The 19,333-nt window shown below is 45.4% G+C and overlaps 1 protein-coding gene across 2 annotated transcripts in view; it reads left to right on the forward strand.

Moving 5' to 3' along the window:
• SMARCC1 (SWI/SNF related, matrix associated, actin dependent regulator of chromatin subfamily c member 1) overlaps window positions 1-19,333 on the forward strand; it is a 151,779-nt gene that overhangs the window by 96,068 nt on the left and 36,378 nt on the right. For both annotated transcript variants that reach the window (XM_065586693.1, XM_065586694.1), the window contains 3 exons: window positions 1,619-1,674; window positions 8,307-8,421; window positions 9,424-9,578. In XM_065586693.1, the coding sequence (XP_065442765.1) occupies window positions 1,619-1,674; window positions 8,307-8,421; window positions 9,424-9,578 (326 nt within the window). The remainder of the gene's footprint in view (window positions 1-1,618; window positions 1,675-8,306; window positions 8,422-9,423; window positions 9,579-19,333) is intronic.

Consider the following 19,333-nt stretch of genomic DNA (forward strand, 5'->3'; position numbering starts at 1 on the left):
AACTATGTATCTTCATAGCTAAATTTTATTTTTAGTAAAAGTCAGGTTGTGGGCAATCAACAAAAATTCATGGAAGCCTGCAACCTGTCTGTGACTTTTACTAAAAATAATGGGGCAGGAGGTCTGACTGAAGCCCAAGTAGGGGAAGAGAGCCCCAGCCCCGCTGTTGGGGGCGGTGTCCAGCACCCTCTGCTGCGGCAGTTCCAGGGGCCCCTTGCTGCAGCCTCAGTGGCTCAGAGCCCCGGGGGCCCCCTGCAGCAGCTGACGGCTCTGGCCCCACTGCCCTGGGGCTGAAGCAGAAAATGTCGCAGAAGTCTCTGAAAGTCACAGAATCCGTGCCTCTATGACACAATCTTATCCTTATGCAGCTCTGTTTTAATATTGTTGGCCTCACATACCCTGGCTGGCCAAACCTGCAAAGGTGAAGCTGTATTTAAACCTGAATTTTAAACTAAGGCTATAACATAATGTATTGTGCTGCCAAGCCTCCCATGTGTCCAGCGTTATGAAGCTTTCTTGCATCTTTCTAAAGAACTGTTCTATGTATTTAGGTGGAACAAATGGGCCAAAGTCATTAACAACCCAGTCTCTGTCCAACATTAAACAGTGTTAAACATGGTCCAGGGTTTGGCATTCAGAGACCTCAGCCTGCTTAGTACCATGACGCAAACACAATTGAAAATTATTTTAACCTTCTATTGAAGATAAAGAAAAGGGGAAAAAAAAGTTAAAGCATTTGAAATGTAAAGAATTAAGTAAGGCTTTTATTTTAACACGTTTTGCTCCCTTTAGCTGGAGAGAGTTTTAGAAGGAAAAACCTCTAGTTTGATAGTCTCTTAGATATTATTAAAGATGGTAATAACTGTCCCTCTAGGAAAAAGAAAGTTAGTTGAAATGAGCTGGAGCTACTACTGTTAAAGTCTGATCCCATTTCATCCCAAGTGGTGTCTGGGATTCAGCTGGAACCAGTAAAAGTGGGAATATTATCTGGGTCCCTCTCTCTGGCCTGGTCTGGTCAGGACATCTCTCAGGGTTAGGATAATGAAGGCCGGGACCCCAGCAGATGGTGGGGGTGGCAGCCATGTTGGTGAAGCTTACTTCAGTATCCTCTGTCTGTTCTTTCACTCAATCTGTTTTTTCTGTTCTTTGTCCTCCTTACCTCTCCTCCCCCTAGTTTCCAAAAAAGTCTTCCTTTCAGGACCCAAAAAGGATGGAATAGCCCATTCCCTCATTATTTTTGTCCGTCAATTAGGCCTAATTTCTGACACACTAATTTTGATTCATTAACTCCACATAATTTGTTTTTAACAAGTATAATTACAGCAGTCCTTGAATTATATGAACATGGCCTTTTTGGTTTAACTAATCGAGTTTCTCTGTCTAGTTTTCTTGCACCTAGTCCCATTAACATTTGTTGTTTTAGGTTGTGACATCTTATGAACTTACACTCACTTTTTACAGTTAAACTCACAATTAAGGTAAATTTGTAAGCCCGATTACCACAACAGAACAGAGTAGGATATTTCAGTTAGACCTGTAATTAATTTTCAAGTATAATAAATGGTGGTTATGGCACTTTTAACCACTCTGCTTTATGTACTTCTATTTCTTCTCATAGATGGAGTTGAAGAAGAAAAAATGGAAACTGAGACAGATGGGCAACAGTCAGAAAAGGTAAAAGTCTGAGATTTGTCTCTGATACAGTGATTCTTTTCATGAAGTTCACAAGTCTGAGTTGTTTGTGTTACAGTAGCACCTAGAGGCCTTAATCAAAGATCGGGGCCCATTGTGCTAGTCACTGTACAAATGCATAATGAAAAGATGGGCCTTACCCCAGGTAACTTAAATTTTAGTAAAGAGCTCCTTGTTCTCAGCCTTGTCTTGTGCAGAGTGAATTGAACACTCCTGCCATAGGAGTGCCCCCTTGCAAGTTTATTGCTGAGCAAAGTGGGAAGAGATGTCGGTATCTCTTCCTGTCCTTTTTAGCCATGAGGAAAGGGGCTGAGGAAGGGTCAAAGTGGAGATGTCGGATTTAATTGAAGAGCCACAGAAAAACTGCAGCAGCACATCCTGATGTTGCAACGCTTTTCTTGTAGTGTTGGATTGATGATTCTGACTCCTGATCGTGCAGTGCTGTGATGTTTTCAGCTCTGCACAGTTTAATTCAGTGAGAAATTGGCTCTCCAAAATTACATACCTTTGCTCTAATCTGACACGAGATCAGTAAAGAGAAATCAGTCCTCCAAGAACCATTCCTAATTTTTGAATTTAGTGTAACTCAGTTATGTTGGACTGCCAAGTGCTCCGAGTAACCTATTTTTATAGCACAAATATAAACCAAGAGACACTGAGAGGATGAAAGACACAGAAAATAGTTCTTGTATTTCCCTTCTGAGTGCCAGCTGGAGTTGGATTGACAATCTGAGTGAAGTCGTTTATTCATAGTTGCATCACAGACAATGGCAATGCAAGCTACCCTCCTTTGTCTAGTGCTAGGGTAGGCAACCTATGGCACATGTGCCAAAGCTGGCATGCGAGCTGATTTTCAGTGGCACTCTCACTTCCCGGGTCCTGGCCACCGGTCCGGGGGGCTCTGCATTTTAATTTAATTTTAAATGAAGCTTCTTAAACATTTCAAAAATCTTATTTACTTTACATACAACAATAGTTTAGTTCTATATTATAGACTTATAGAAAGAGATCTTCTAAAAACGTTAAAATGTATTACTGGCATGTGAAACCTTAAATTAGAGTGAATAAATGAAGACTCGCCACACCACTTCTGAAAGGCTGCCGACCCCTGGTCTAATGAATGTGACTCACCTCTGACTTAGAGCTTGAACCTAAGCCCATGACAGTCAGTGGCAAAACCGTCAGTGGCTTCAGTGTGCACAGGATCAAACCCTTAGAGACAAGCTGCCTAAGAATGAGAGAGCAGTTTAGTCTGTTTATTCGGACCTTCATCTCTCCTACTGAGATTGTCAGCAAAAGAAGGTGATTGCAGTGGTGGGTTTTGTGACGTAGATAAATGTCCACTAAGATCTAGACTATGACTAGCAGCTCCTTTCAAGGTCACAGAACTGAGAAGTGGTAATGGCAATGACTTCTGGGCAGTACTGACCTGCACTAAATCCAAACTAGCGCTCTAGAACTGATTCATTATTTTCTTGAATAAACAATACCTACATTGTGTCTGCAGTTACCTGTGACACTTTCCTGTTACCCCGCTTTTTCAGTCGAATGGAACAAACACTGGTGCTTAACTTAAGGACATGTGTACACGACAATCTTAAGTCGACCTCTGTTAGGTCGACATACAGCCATCCCAGTAATTACTCCTCCTTCTTTCAGTGGTGCGCGTCCTCACCAGGAGTGCTTCCACTAGGTGAAGAGGGACAGCGTACTGGGGGGGGGGGGAGTTTGAGAGCCAGGGCTCTCAGCTCTGTGCAGGCCCCCACTGGGGGCTTCTCTCCTTCGGCGGGGAGATCCATGCCCAGAGTCTGGTTGGCTGCAGTGCTCCCCGTAGGGAGCCAGGACAGCAGGGCTCCCAGTGGGGCACACCTGGGCTACAGCCCAAGCCAGGAGCCTGGTTGACAGCCCAGCTTGGAACAGAGACCAGGGCTGGATTAACTCTCCTATGGGCCCGGGGCTATTAGTTTTTGTGGGGCCCCTGTATACAAGTCTTTTTCCTCGGAGGGAGTTTAGTGCAGGAGGCAGGGGATTGGGGTGCGGGGTCTGGGAGGGAGGGTGCAGGAGGGGATTCTGATCTGGGGCAGGGGTTTGAGGTGGAGGAGGGGGTACGAGGTGCAGGCTGCAGCTGGGAGGCGCTTACCACAAGCAGCTCCCAGCCGAGGGCAGAGCAGGGCTCAGGCTGCCTGCCTGCCATAGCCGCTGCTAACACACACCTGCGCACCCTTTGGGGGGAAGGGGGCAGCGGGTTTCAGTACGCTGCCCATGCCTGCAAGTGCCCCCTCCCTCTCCCCCCCCCCCCCCCCCCCCGTAGCTACAGGGAGCTGCGGGAACAGTGCTGGAGGCAGGGGCAGTGCGCGGAGCAGCATCCCCCCCTCCACTCCCCGCCCCGCCAGGGGCTGCAGAGACCTGCCAGCAGCCAGCCGCTTCCAGGAGCGGGGTGGGGCTATGGCAGGCAGGCAGCCTGCCTGAGAGCCCCTTTTAGCAGCCCAGAGATCGCTGCCTGTGATTTATTTTTGCGGGGCCGCCCCTTGAGCCAAGGCTCTGGGCTGCAGCCTCTAAAGTCCCTGCCGGAGACCTGCAGCAGCCCAGCTGGGGAGCCAGGAGCCGGCTTTCTTGTCTATTTCATGGCTCAAGCAGAGCTATGAAATTAACAAGAATGACAGCCAACAGCCAATGTGAGGAACAGTGTCTACATAGACATTGAGTTGCCCTAGTTACACCGACATAAGCCCTACGCCTCTCATGGAAGTGGAGTTATTATGTTGGTGTAGTAGGGCACTTACATCGGCAGGAGCAAATCTGTAGTGTAGACACTGACGTAGTTAGGTCAACATAAGCTGCCCTATGTCGACCTAACTCTGTAGTGTAGTCCAAGCCTAATACTCACAATACATAATTCTGAATGTTACTCCTTGTTTGCTGTATTCTCTCGATTATCTTTATATTGCTTTTATGAAATAAGATATGTAAATACAGTGCAAGGTAATCATGGGCATGAAAATTACTGTTTCAAATTTATTGGAAACTAATTCCCGATCTAGTAGAACAGACATTCAGATAAATCCAAGGTTTCAGAGTAGCAGCCGTGTTAGTCTGTATCCACAAAAAGAACAGGAGTACTTGTGGCACCTTAGAGACTAACAAATTTATTAGTCTCTAAGGTGCCACAAGTTACTCCTGTTCTTCTTTTTGCAGATAAATCCAAATTACTTGCCAATGTTAAAATATTTCCCACCTCCGCCCTTGTGCATAAAATCACTGCTCATTTCATTAATACAGTTAATGTCCTTGAGTTGGGATAAGATCGAATCTGTGAAAAATTCCACTTCTTTGAGTAGTGTCCCTGTGGGTGCTTCATGACAGGGCATACTTTCCCAGGGGCAGATTCATCACAATGTCCAACTTTGTTTCAACAATCCAGTGGAGTCCACAAACCCCACTGCAAGGGCTTGCCTACAAATTCTGGGCCATATGGCAGCCTGTACGTTCATAACTTCCCTAGCAAGACTTAACTCTTGGTGTCTTCAACCATATTTGAGAACGTCTACACACTCCCAACAGACTGTCGATCTCAGAAGGTCCTCGGTCATTTGAACTGGTGGGAGGACCCACAAAAGGTGGGGGAGGGGGAAGAGAGTTTCACTTGTACAGCCTCCTCCCATGAGGATTGTCACCACAGAAGTCTCCCTCATAGGCTGGGGTGCACAATTCCAAAGCCTTATAGCTCAGGGCAAATAGACCCCCTCCATATCAACATACTGGAGCTCAGAGGAGTCCATTATGCTTGCCAACACTTCCTGCCACACATCAAGGACCACCCAATCAGAATAATGCTGGACAACAGAGCGATGTTTACATGGAGTCTCCTTCCTTGGAGGTTTTTAAGGCCCGGCTTGACAAAGCCCTGGCTGGGATGATTTAGCTGGGAATTGGTCCTGCTTTGAGCAGGGGGTTGGACTAGATGACCTCTTGAGGTCCCTTCCAACTCTGATATTCTATGATTCTATGATTCTATGATCAGTCAGCAAGGAGGAGCAAGATACCAGTCCTCATGCACCAAATCCATAAAACTATGGAACTGGTGTACATCACATCGCATGCATATCTCAGGGGGTCATCTGCTGAACACAAACATAGATTCCCTCAGCAGACAATTCAGTGTCAACTACAAGTGGGAACTGAACAACAAAGTGTTCTGAGAAATACAGCTTGCCTGGGGCCATCCACAGGTGGATCTCTTCACAACTCCATTCAATGCAAAGAGCAGACGTCTACTCAAGGCGTGGGCATGACCACAACGCAGTGGGATATGTCCTAGTCATTACTTGGCCTCAAGGCCTGCTATGCCTTCATCCCCCATTACTGTTACTGTTTAAGTTCATAAAGAAATTGAGACAAGAGGAACTAGTAACCATCCTCATAGCACTGTCGTGGTTGAGACAGGCTGTGATTCCCGTAGCTGATTCACATATCCCTACAGTCTCTTCTCTGCCTTTCTCTGACCCTGATTCTCTTCACCCAGGTATCAGAATTGGTCCCCTCCCCCAGTTTCGCAGCACTTTGCCTCAAAGCATGGTTGTTTGATGGCCCTCTGGTATAGCTTTCCAGAAGTTCCATGGGTGCTGCTCAATATCAGAAATCACCCACCTAGAAAAAGTGTGGAAATGCCTCCAAGCTTGTTGCAACCATCAAGCTGTACTTCCTCTCAAATCCTCTGGCTCATATCCTCAGTTACCTGTCAAATTAAAGACTACAGGCTTATCGCTGAGCTCCATTAAAGTTCTTCTAGCTGCCATCACAACTTTTCACCCTCCCATACAAGGATTCTCAGTCTTCACCCACCCCAGCACTGCAAGATTTATTAAGGATCTATTTAACCTCTTCCTATCAAGGAACCAACTCTACCATGGGACCTCACCTTAGTTCCCAGTGCTCTGAGGAAACCCCTCATTCAAACCTGTGGGGAGTTACTGCCTCCTTCATTTGTCCTTAAGACCTTGTTCAAATTAGCCATTACTTCGCCTAGGATGGGTGGGGAGTTTTGAATCCTTAACGGAGGACCCATCATACACTGTGTTCTTCCAAGATGAGGTGACTTTACATCCACATCCTCGCTTCCTCCCTAAAGTCTCTTCAGAATTCCGCGTTAATCAGGATATTCGCCCACCAGTATTTTACCCCAGGCCTCACTCTCGTAGAGAAGAAGCAAGCCTCCATACACAGAATGTTAAGAGCTCTTCCCTTTTACCTTGACAGGACTTGGCTCTTTTGGGTTTCCCCTAGACTCTTCATCTCTGTTGCAGAAAGAATGAATGGACATCTGATCTCCATCCAGAAATTGTCCAAATGGGTTGCAGGTTGTGTCCTGTGAAGCCTTGGGGGTTCATCTCCCTCCTCCTTCCCCCCTGAGAGTTATTGTTCATTCCACCAGGGCTCAGTCTACCTCAGTAGCCCTTCTCAAAAATGTACGCATCTTAGACATCTGCAGGGCAGCCACCTGGTCGTTGCTGCATATATTCTACCAGCATTGCACTCTCATGTCTGCCTCCAGGACTGACGTGATGACACTGTCCTACAATCCGTACTGGATCCACTTCCTTCATGCCCTCCTTCTTGATGGAGGTACTACTTGGGAGTCTCCTTATGTGGACCACCCAAAGGACACTACTTGAAGCAGAAGGAGAGGTTACTTACCATGTACAGTAACTTGAGTTCTTTGAGATGTGTGTCCCGATGGGTGCTCCATTACCTGCCCTCCTTCCCCTCTGCCTCAGAGTCTCTTTCTTGGGACTTTTGTGGTTGAGTAAGACCTGGAGTGGCGGCAAGTCTCCTCCTCTCTCTATACTGTTATATCCGGGCATGAGGGTGTCTAGGGCATAGACATAGACCTGGGGAGACAGCTGACAAAAATTTTCGATCAAGAACACACTGGCGCCTTTGCATAGCTAGACATGGAGCATCCATAGAGATACACATCTTGAACTGAAGTACAGTTCGAGGTAAGTTACCTCTCCTTCATTTTATTTCCCTTCCTTATGTCACACTTTTGCAAATACCTGTTGCTTTTTCTGTTGGACAAAAATACTCTTTTCCCACTGTGTGTAATTAGACTATAGCACTCATTGCCACATGATATTATTGAGGCCAAGAACTTACTAAGATTCAAAAAGGGATTGGATGTTTATATGGATAACAAGAGTATCCAGATTTATTGTACTGAATGCTAACAAATTTTGAAAAGGATATAAAATCTCATGCTTCGGGCTTAAACCAATCTCTGACTATTAAGGATTAGAATGAAATATTTGGGGAGGGACAAGATGATTCCACTTCTCCCTATTGTGGGGTTTCTTGCACTAAACAAAATCTGGTGCTGCCCCCTGTTGGAGATGGCTTACTGGACTAGATAGATCATGGGTCTGATCCAATGTGGCAATTGCTTTGTGCCCAAGAATCTTGACCATGGTTGTGAAAAGAACTAACAGGCAGTCCCAAATTGATTCCACCTTCCCAAGGATGATAGAGCTTTCAAAGTGATTCTGTGACCAAGCTAACAAAAAATTTTTTCTTATGTTCCCCTTTCTCTCTTCCTTCATCCCCCTCCAACACTCCAGGTTGAAAGCAAAGGAGAAAGTGAAATAGAGGAAGGTGATAAGGTGCAGGAAGGAGAAAATGAGAGAAATCCAGAAAAGGAGCAAGACAATGAAGTCACGTCTGATACCAAGTCAGGTAATAGACACCAGCTGTTACTTGAGCTGCATTTTAGTTTTAAAAGCCTTTCTCCAAAGCTGTAAGAATAGACTATAAAGTTAATTGTGGCAGAAATATTTCCTCTCGCACGTTAGGTCTGCAGCTTGGTTCAGCAGTAGATATTCCAGGTCATTTCACAGAAAAGCTCAAGTGCTAAATTTATATTGCAATCATTTCAGACTTCAGTTTAGGGACTTTTTTCATCTTGGCTGTAGGGACTGGGTGAGCAGATTGCTAAACTAAAGTGAGCACAAACCATATAAATGAGTTTATTTCCATATTGCTAATCTGTTGGTCCATTCCTAATGTAAAGAAGCAGATGAATGGGACTACTATGAACACAGCTTTGTGCTTTAAAGCTTAACAAGCTTTCTCCGTTTCCTTACGAGGTTGTGCAAATCATTTCATTTGACTGGTTGGGAATAAAGTACTGAAAAATCATAGCATCTTCCTATATTTTAAAATACCATGTCATCTCTTACATGAATCTGATTGTGTCGTATAGATCTGGCACATCTTTTCTGACAGGATTTTTTTCATCAGAATTTTAGGAGAGGACGGAGCAAAACAATAAAAAGGTCTCCATTTGCTTCTCAAAATGGAGATGATCATGGAATTTGTGCATTGGAAATACAACTTACAATTATTTTGATATTAAGACTAAGAAAAAGATGGGGAGAGAAGAGTGCACAGGGGTAGAAAATGAAAGCACTTTAGGAGCATCACCCTTAAGGGTTTGGGGGGGATCCTCTTGGATATACATTTTGTGGAGGTGTTCAAACTGCTTCTGTAGCACTATGTGGAGGAAGTGCTGAGGGGCTATAATAATGTAAAGCACCTAAGTGGGAGTGTTGTAATGTGCTCGTGCATGGGTTTATGCTGTGTGAGCACAGAAGTACGTGCTATGTAAATCCTGTCCCTGGTGTGATGATCATGAAGTGAAGAATGAATGTAAAAAAAATTATTGGGTCATCTCTTTAGAAGAGAAGGAGGCAGAAGAGAACAAGGAAAACGTTGATGCGTGCAAAGACAAGGAAAGCGACGCTGGAAAGAAGAAAGTGGAACACGAAATCTCTGAAGGAAATGTAGCTACAGCTGCAGCTGCTGCTCTTGCCTCAGCTGCCACCAAAGCAAAGGTTTGTCGTACACAAATGTCCACTGCAGCTGATTTCCAGTTTCAATTGGGAAGTATTCAAAAATGGTCCATTGTTCCAAACCACTGGGACTTTAAGTGCTCTTTTGTTTGTTTGTGCTCTTTCACTTCCGCTGTTTGAACACGATCATTAAATGAAATTGTTTCCCTGTGAATAGTTTAATGCTACCATTGTAAACTTACTAAAGTCAGGGTGAGCATCCCCAGAAAAGAATGTCATCTTTTCAATGTGTCACGTGGGCAGTTGTCTCTGCTGGGTGTGCTGTTAGTGGTCAAGGAACAGAATTGGGAGGCAAAATTCGTGGGTTCTCTTCTTGGATCTGCCACTAATTGTGTGACCTCAGGCAATTCATTTAACTTCTCTGTACCTGAGTTTCTTCATCAGTAAAATAAGTATAACACTTACGTCGCAGGGCAATGTGATAATTATCAAGATCTTTGAGATCCTCACATGAAAGGTCGTCTGTTACTGGTTTTCAGGGCTGGATATTGAGAGAGTGGTATTTTTTCCATTCCATATTTGTGTTAAATGGCCTCTTACATTTTCCAGCCACAAATCAATGAATTATTTTTCTCAGCCTGCCTTTTTTATGTATATTTTTAAATCCTTTGTTTCTCACGTATTAAGTTGTCTGCAGACTTTACCTAATGAGCCATAGCTTGAATCTGTGTTCCACATGGCAGCTCTGGCTTACAGTTTTTATTGTAAATATCTTCTGAGTATCCTGCTTCATTCAATGTAATGAATGTTACACCCTTCTTCCTCCTCCCTCCTCATATTTAAGACATCTCCTCTACTTCCCGGATAATTTGTTTCATTGTAATCCTTTCTCTGTCTTTTTGTTCTTTTCTCTAACTCTGCTGAATACTAGGCATCACAAACTCTAGATTTTAGTAATAAAATGTATAATTCGGTCCAATTGGGTGGGCCTCAGCACTGAAATTGCTCATACAGTAAAATACCCCAATTAAGTATTGCTGTAGGATGGATATGTGACATTTATCTCCCTCTGTGAGAGACCCTTATTACTGTGACCCCATCGTGTGTGTGGTAGATTATCTGCCACATCACTTGCCTGGTTTGCTTTATGATGATGTTTTGTGATTTGTGCTTCATCCCCTCGGGGGGGGGGATGTGAGGGGGGGGTGTGCATTCGTTCGTTCTTTGCAGGTCCCTTGACCCTGCTTGGGATGCATACTTTCCAGTGCTGGATTTCTTTGTCCTGCATTTTTTGACAGTGGCTGAGTAGTCATTGCCATGCTAATGATCCTTAGAAGAGGCAAATATAATACTCTGGTAGAGCAAGGGAAAGCTGTTAGCTCCTCTGGAAAAAAAACTCCAGTTGGCTGCTGCATATTTCTTTGAAACAAACTGACCTCAGAAGAGGAATGGGAGACAGACTGACAGAGCCTCTGGCATCATGGGGAAGGAAGAAATGAGGGTTCACACAGAGCCCCTGTCTTGTGGGGAGAAAGGAGGATGCTAGGATAAGTTGAGGGATTGGGACAAACAGAACCCCTGATAGCATTTGATTGGAGGAACCTGATATGCTGGGAATAGATCAGGGGTGAGCAAACTACGGCCCGCGGGACCATCCTCACCGGCCCCTGAGCTCCTGGCCCGGGAGGCTCGCCCCTGGCCCCTACCCCACTGTTCCCCCTCCCCCGCAGGCTCAGCTCGCTTGCTCTGCCACCGGCGCAATGCTCTGGGCGGTGGGGCTGTGAGCTCTTGGGGCAGCACAGCTGCAGAGCCGGCCTGACCCGGTCTCTGTGCTGCGTGGTGGTGGCGGTGGCATGGCCTGGCTCCAGCCGGGCGGTGCGGCTGTAGCGCCGCCAGCCACCGGTGCTCCAGGCAGCGCGGTAAGGGGACATGGAGCGGGGGAGGGGGTTGGATAGAGGGCAGGGGAGTTTGGGGGGTGGTCAGTGGGTGGGAGTGTGGATAGGGGCCGGGGGGGGAGGAATAGGGGGTTGAATGGGGGCAAAGGTCTGGGGGGGCAGTTCAGGAAGGAGGGGGGGTTGGATGGGGCGGCAGGGGGCAGTCAAGGGCAGGGTTTCCGGGGGCAATCGGGACAGGGAGAAGGGGTGGTTGAATGGGGCAGGGGTCCTGGGGCGGAGTCCATCAGGAATGAGAGGAGGGGTTGGATGGGGCGGTCAGGGACAGGGGGTGGGGGTGGATGGGGCAGGAGTCCCGGGCAGGGGGGCAGATAGGAGGTGGGGACCGGCCCTCCATACAATTTCCGAAACCCAGTGTGGCCCTCAGGCCAAAAAGTTTTCCTGCCCCTGAAACAGACCTTCTTTGGGTGGGGGAGTAGGGGGCCACAGAGAGCCCTTGGCAGGAGGGAGAATGGAGCACCATGCCATGGGCAGTAGTGCAGCTAGGGGGGTTCAGGGGAAGCAGCCGCTTCCCCTCAGTACATTTTTCAAAAGCGGCGCCTGCCGGGCCGCCGCTGGGATCCTGCAGGCAAGTGGTGGGGGCAGCACGGTCTGACTCCGGAGGAGCTATTGGAGGGGGGCCGCGGGCGCGGCCAGAGGAGCGAAGGGGCCGGCTCCTCGGCCAGCGCGCCCCACGCTCAGCGCGGCCCCAACATCGCCGGGGAGAGGGGATCTGCCCGCCAGCTGCAGAGCGCTCGGCCGCCGAGCCCTGAGCTGCCACAGGAGGCGACCGCGCTGAGTGTGGAGCGTGATGGCTGAGGAGCCCGGCCGCTTTGCTCCTCCGGCTGCGCCCGCCGCCCCTTCAAATGGTTCCTCCAGAGTATGGCCGTGCTGCCCCCCTCCGGGGGGGGGGGGGGTGCAGCATGGCCACAGTGTGGCCGGAGGAGCCGGGGGGGGGGGGGGCAGGGACGCAGAACGGCCGCAGGAGGAGCCAAGGTGGGGCGTGGCCAGAGGAGGAGCCAAAGGGGGGGGCGCCTATTTTATGGTTGCTCCCCCTGCACTGAGAAGCTGGCTACGCCACTGGCCATGGGGGGAAGATTAGGGGACCCTGGTATGGGAAGAGGAGGTTTTGGAGGGCACACACAAGCCCTACAGGTGGATGATGAGGGAAGTTGTAGGGAGGGTGGCATACGAGGAGCTTGTGGAGGGATTGAGGGAGCCCTGGCATGTGCGGTAAGCTTGGCCAACACAAGTGACATAGTGTGTTTTCCCCCTAGTTTTTAGTGGAGCCTTGGTTCTGGAGGGGCTCAGCAACTCTTGACAGGCAAAACAGTGGGAACTCCTCTCCAGAACTCCTCTCCAGAACTTAGACTTCACTTCCCTTTAAACTAGTTTGTATTCAGGGAGCGCTCTAGATTTTCCTAGCCATAGATGTTCTTACTCTCTTCGGGCATGTGGATGCTGAGGGTGCAAATTTGAAGATCCTGAGTTTGCAGCATCCACGGGGGGAAGTTACAGCACAGCACTTTTGTGTGCACTGCTATTCACACCCCTGTTGTCCAAACTGCAGGTTTGGTCCCTGTTGTTTGTATATATTCCCAGATAATGAGTCATACTCTGACCTCTGTCGTGACTCTGACAATTGTTCAGGTGTGTATGTGTGTAATCTACCTACAGTCTAGGCAGGTTCATTAATATAGGCTTTATCCCCTTCCCCTGAGCATGCTTGTAATCACTTCTGATTAGGTTTAAATTGTTGTGAATTCTTATCTGAGAAAAGGGCACTCTGTCAAGTTAGGGTATGATGATGTCACTAAAATGGGACCGTTTAAACTCTCAAAACTCTTGAATTTGAGACTGCTTTACCTGAATCTAGCAATCTCTTAGGTAGTCACCTGACACCTTACGGCAATGGTTAGGTTTAAAGTCTTTGAAATGTCATGCATCATTTTATTGAGACTGATCTGAGAAAGGGGATGAAGTCGAAGCTCCATTTACAATTTGTTTGACAAAAACTTTAAAATGTAATATTAAACTGGCATATGGGATTCCCCAGTGGTTCGTTTATTAATTTTAGGCTTATCTTGAGATGTGAATACCAAGGTGACTTTTTTCTATCAGCCTTATAAACTCAACCTGAGATCTGAAGATCAAGCTGTTCTTTTCTGTCCCTTGCATCATCAATATCAAGGATTAATTCAGAGCTTAAATGTTGATGCCCAAGCCATGGCAGAATCAGATCATGCTTTCATAGCTATGTTAGCACTGCAAGGCTAAAAGGAATAAATGCTTTTAGTAAAGTAAGCAGATAGTGCTCACAGGGAGCAGATATTTTGAGCCATTTAAAGAAGCTGTTTAAAAGTCATGTTCTGACACACCTTGTAGATCTCTCTGCTTTAATAACCCTTTGTCTGCTGTGATAACCCACACAGTTGTGAAAAAATGACAAGTATACCTTAGTTGTGCTTCTCACGTCTGGAATTTCTTTCTTTCATCGAGTGATGGTAAGATGATAAAAGTATTTTTAATTCTGATCTAATTTCTGTAGAATCTTTTATCTGAGGATCTCAGTGTTGTAACAAACACTAACTAAACTTCACATCATTCGTGGGCAATATATTATACCCATTTTACAGATGGCAAAACTGAGGCATGGATATGATTTATGTTGTAGTGTGAAATGCCTTGAGATGCATAATAAGTGCTGCATATGTGCTGTGTGTGAGACTGAGTGTAGTCTTCTGGACTCTTGGTCTGTTAGATACTTATCTATATATTTTCCTTGGGTGCAAAAAAGTAGTGCAGACTGGTAATGGGAGAATGTTACACTATTGGAAGTTCTCCCAATAAACTGGGGTCCTTGCTTCATGATGCCATGACATTTGGTGATAACTCTAGTGAACGTTTCCTTTCAAAACAGATTTTAATATCAAAGGTTCTAAACAGCAACCTAGTTTACATATGCAGTCAGTGCAGTACAAGGGGCTAGATGTCCCGAAGCACTTTACAAAGCAGTCAGAGCATGAAAGGCCTTATTTAAAACCAAATTCTAGTGCTATAATATGGGACTATTTCCCAAAAAGGTGCTGGTGTTGCAGACCATCTGGCTTCATTGTAGGTAATTTTGCATGTCTGCATCTAGGTCTGAAGAGTAGAAATGAGGTCTTCTGTAAATAGCAAAACCTCTTATAGCCAGAGCACCATGCACTTATATTAAGAGTTCCTTCTTTTCTGCACACCCTGGATTGACGGCCATTTTCAGGCAAGCAATAAAAATGTAAATATGAGTGAAATTTAATCTTTTATTTTGAGAGGCTTCCTGCTCCCAATCAAGCTCATGTCCCCATTTTCTTCTGTCGGTGGTGGATGTAAGAAGAAGAAAGGGATTGGATAATGCAGTCCTTTTGATTTTGACAAAGACACACAGAGAAAATTTATATTAGAGGAAATAATATCCTGTAATCAGGACCTTAACACTCCAGTGTAGAATTGGAGTGCAACAAGGACTTCTCTTCCCGTTTGCACTAAAAATTCAGACAGCATTAAGGCCTTTTGTGAGCCATGTCTCTGTCTGAGATAGAATAATTTAAACTTTAATATTAACCCAGACCATTAACTCTAGATTATATGGAAAGCTATTATAGTATTGCAAACTTTGCGTTAGAAATAGAACCGTAAGTGTCACAGGAGAAATCTTGCAATTAGCTTTTCTGGGGGAGGTTGGTGGCTGCGGGACAATGTTATTAAAAGAATGTGTCGGTGTGTTTGAAGGCAACACAATATAGTGGTGAGTTGGGAGCTCATCAGGAGACATGGTTTCTTTTTGCAGATCTGCTAATAACTTTGAATTTGGGCAAGTCACTTCACCTCTGCACTATAGTTTTCCACATGTAGAATGGAGCTAATAATCCCCATACACACGCAGTTTGTAAAGTGCTTTAACACCTTTGGTGAAAGGCTCAAAGTGGTAAATAATAGGTTTTTTGTTTTTGTTTTGGGGGTTTGTTTTGTTTTTTAATGGTTTTGGTGATACACCCACTGCATATCTTCCCTTTCAACCCCAAATTGCTGAATTAATTTTCTCTCACCATGAAAATACATTTCAGGACCTATGGGTCCTTTTTCATTTTTTCCCACCACTGGACACCCTTTCTGCTGTAGATGGATATAGTGCTCTTTATCTAGACGTGGTTGATCAAAAATTTAAAAATAAATTAAATTAATGGAGAATATCCCATCTCCCAGAACTGGAAGGGACCTTGAAGGGTCATCATCAAGTCCAGCCCCCTGCCTTCACTAGCAGGACCAAGTACTGATTTTGCCCCAGATCCCTAAATGGCCCCCTCAAGGATTGAACTCACAACCCTGGGATTAGCAAGCCAATGCTCAAACCACTGAGCTATCCCTCCCCCAGTCAAAACAGCCTATGACAAGATTGCTGATTCATAAATTATCAAGACAGAAGGGATCATTGTGTCTGACCTCCTGCATAACACAGCCTGTAGAACTTCCCTGAAATAACTTGTTTGAACTAGAGCAGATCTTTTAGAAAAACATCCAGTCTTGATTTAAAATTTTCCAATGATGGAAAATCCACCACAGCCCGTGATAAGGTCCTCTCATGGATCAGTAACTGGTTAAAAGACAGGAAGCAAAGGATAGCAATAAATGCTCAGTTTTCACAGTCAAGAGAGGAAACTGTCCTGGGACTATTGTTGTTCAATATATTCATAAATGAGCTGGAAAAAGAGGTAAACAATGAGGTGGCAAAATTTGCAGATGACACACAATTACTCAAGATAGTTAAGTCCAAAACCTGAGTTACAAAGAAATCTCATTAAACGGGGTGATTGGACAACAAAATGGCAGATGAAATTCATTGTTGATAAATGCAAAGTAATGTACATGGGAAAACATAATCCCAGCTATACATACAAAATGATGGGTTCTAAATTAGCTGTTACTACTCAAGAACAAGATCTTGGGGTCATTGGGCTCAATGTGTGGTGGCAGTCAAAACAAGCTGACAATGTTGGGAGCCATTAGGAAAGGGGTAGATGGTAAAACAGAAAATATCATAATGCCACTAAATAAATCCATGGTACACCCACTCCTTGAATACCAAGTGCAGTTCTGGTCACCCCGTCTCAAAAAAAAACCAATATTAGAATTGAAAAGGTGCAGAGAAGGGCAACAAAAATGATTAAGGGTATGGAACAGCTTCCATATAAGGAGAGATTTAAAAATCTGGGACTTCTCAGCTTGGAAAAAGGCGTCTAAGCGGGATATGGTAGAGGTCTATAAATTCATGAATGGTGTGGAGAAGATGAATAAGGAAGTGTTATTTATTCCTTCACTTAAACAAGAACCATGGGTCACCTGATGAAAATAATAGGCAGCAGGTTTAAAACAAACGTAAGAAAGTACTGCTTCACACAGTGCAGAGTGAATCTGTGGAACTCATTGTCAGGGGATGTTGTGAAGGCCAAAACTATTAGTCCGGATAGTCAGGGATGCAACCCTATGCTCTGGGTGTCCCTAGCCTTTGATTGCCATAAGTGGGGAGTGGATGACGGGATGGATCACTCGATAATTGCCTGTTCTGTTGATTCCCTCTGAAGCCCCTGGCAATGGCCATGGTTGGAAGACAGGATTTTGGCTAAATGGACCATTGGTCTAACCCAATATGGCGATTCTTATGTTAAATTGTTCCAGTGGTTAGTTACCCTCACTGTTAAAAATTTGTGCCTTATTGCTAATCTCAGTTTCTTGCTTGAGCTGTCACTGGATCATGTTATACCTTTGTCTGTTAGATTGAAGAGCCCATTATCAAATATTTGTTCCCCAGGTAGGTACTTATAAACTGTGATCAAGTCACCCTTTAGTTGTCATTTTGATAAATTAAATAGATTTAGCTGCTTGAGTCGTCACTATGAGGCATATTTTCCAATTCTTTAGTTATTCTTTTTGCTCTTCTCTGAACCCTTTCCAGTTTATCAGCATCCTTCTTGAATTGTGGACACCAGAACTGGACACACTATTCCAATAGCAGTCGCATCAGTGCCAAATATAGAGGTAAAATAGCCTCTCTGCTTTTACTCAGTAGTTCCATGTTTATACTTCCAACAATCTCATTAGTCCATTTGCCCACAGCATTGCATAGGGAGCTCATGTTCAGCTGATCCACCGTGATGCCCAGGTCTTTTTCAGAATTAGTTTTTCCTAGGGTAGAGTCCCCCATCTTTTAAGTATGGCCAACGTTCTTTGTTCCTAAATGTATGATTTTACCTTTGGCCATATTGGAAAGCATATTGTTGGCTTGTGCCTAGCTTACCAAGTGATCCAACTCGATCTGTATTAGTGACCTGCCCTCTTCCTTATTTAGCACTCCTCCAATCTTTGAGTCATCTGTAAACTTTATCAGTGATTTTATTTTCTTCCAGACATTGATAAAAAGGTTGAATAGTGTAGGGCCAAGAATTGATCCCTGCAGGGCCCCACTAGAAACTCATCTGTTTGATGACAATTCCCCATTTACAATTACGGTTTGAGACCTATCAGTCAGCTAGTTTTTACTCCAGTTAATGTGTGGCATGTTGATTTTGTTTTGTTTCACTTTTTGTAATCAAAATGTCATACAGTACAAAGTCAAATACCTTAATGAAGTCTAAATATATTACATTGACACTATTGCCTTTATCAGCCAAATTTTTAATCTCATCAAAAAATATATCAAGTTAGTTTGACAGGATCTGTTTTCTATAAACCCACATTGATTGCCACTAATTATTAATATCCTAATTTCTTTATTAATCATATGCCATATCAGCTGTTCCATTATTTTGCCTGGGATCAGTGTCAGGTTGACAGGCTTATGACTACCCAAGTCATTCTGTTGACCCTTTTTAAATATTGGCTGAACATTAATTTTCTTCCAGTTCTCTGCAACTTCCCTGGTGTTCCAATACTTACTGAAAATCAACATTAATGGTTCAGAGAGCTCTTAGTCCAGCTCTTTCAAAACACTTGGATGCAAGTTATTTGGACTGGCTGACTTTTTTGAGTGCTTGCTCATGTCGAACCATTGTCTAGTTGAACATTGACAGCTTCCCACCAAAATTCACCACAGCGCAGGTCACCTTCACCCAGAGAGTCTCCCAGATGCCAGTCTCCACCGGGGTGGGAATCACTCCCTGTCCTGGCACCGATCTCCATCTCCCCGGTGCCGCTCGTTGGGCAGGCACCGTTCTTCACCTCGCTGGTCACCGACCAGGGTCAGTCGGCAAACTCAGGCCTCAACAGCTCTGCCCTGGTCACCGGAAGGGCAATGGTCTAAGTAGGACCAGGAGTTCAGCCCCTTGCCAAGGAGGGGGATTCGCCGCCAACCCGCAAAACCAGCACAGCACCTGCAGCAACCGCATGGTAGCAGGGACATAGGCCCCCTCAATGACTGTACTGGAACCTGTGGGGCATGCCCATAATGCTGGTCCCATATTCCCACCAGTCCTCCCTGGCCGCCTCGAACAAACCACCCCTGGCACCCAGAGTTGAAACATGGTACCAAATCCAACGCGGGAGCAGCACATTGGCCTCCAATAACTAAGGAGCTGTCCCCAGAGAAGGAAGGGGAACCTTGAGCACCTCAACCCGCATGTCAGGGACCCTGTTCTGCCATGGGACCTGAATCTTGTGCAGTTGCTGCTCATAGGGTCCCCCTTCGAGCCTCTGACTTCTTGCTCTCTCCTTCTCCTGTCCTGGAAAGTAGCATTCCTAGTTGTAATAAAATATGCCTGCCGGGTCTCTGAGATTAGGGTACTTACCTCAGAACCACCCTATACGGACTTCTACAAAGACAAGGTCCTGCTG

This window comes from Chrysemys picta, chromosome 2 (genome assembly GCF_011386835.1).
Source record: "Chrysemys picta bellii isolate R12L10 chromosome 2, ASM1138683v2, whole genome shotgun sequence".
NCBI classification, from domain to species: domain Eukaryota; kingdom Metazoa; phylum Chordata; order Testudines; family Emydidae; genus Chrysemys; species Chrysemys picta.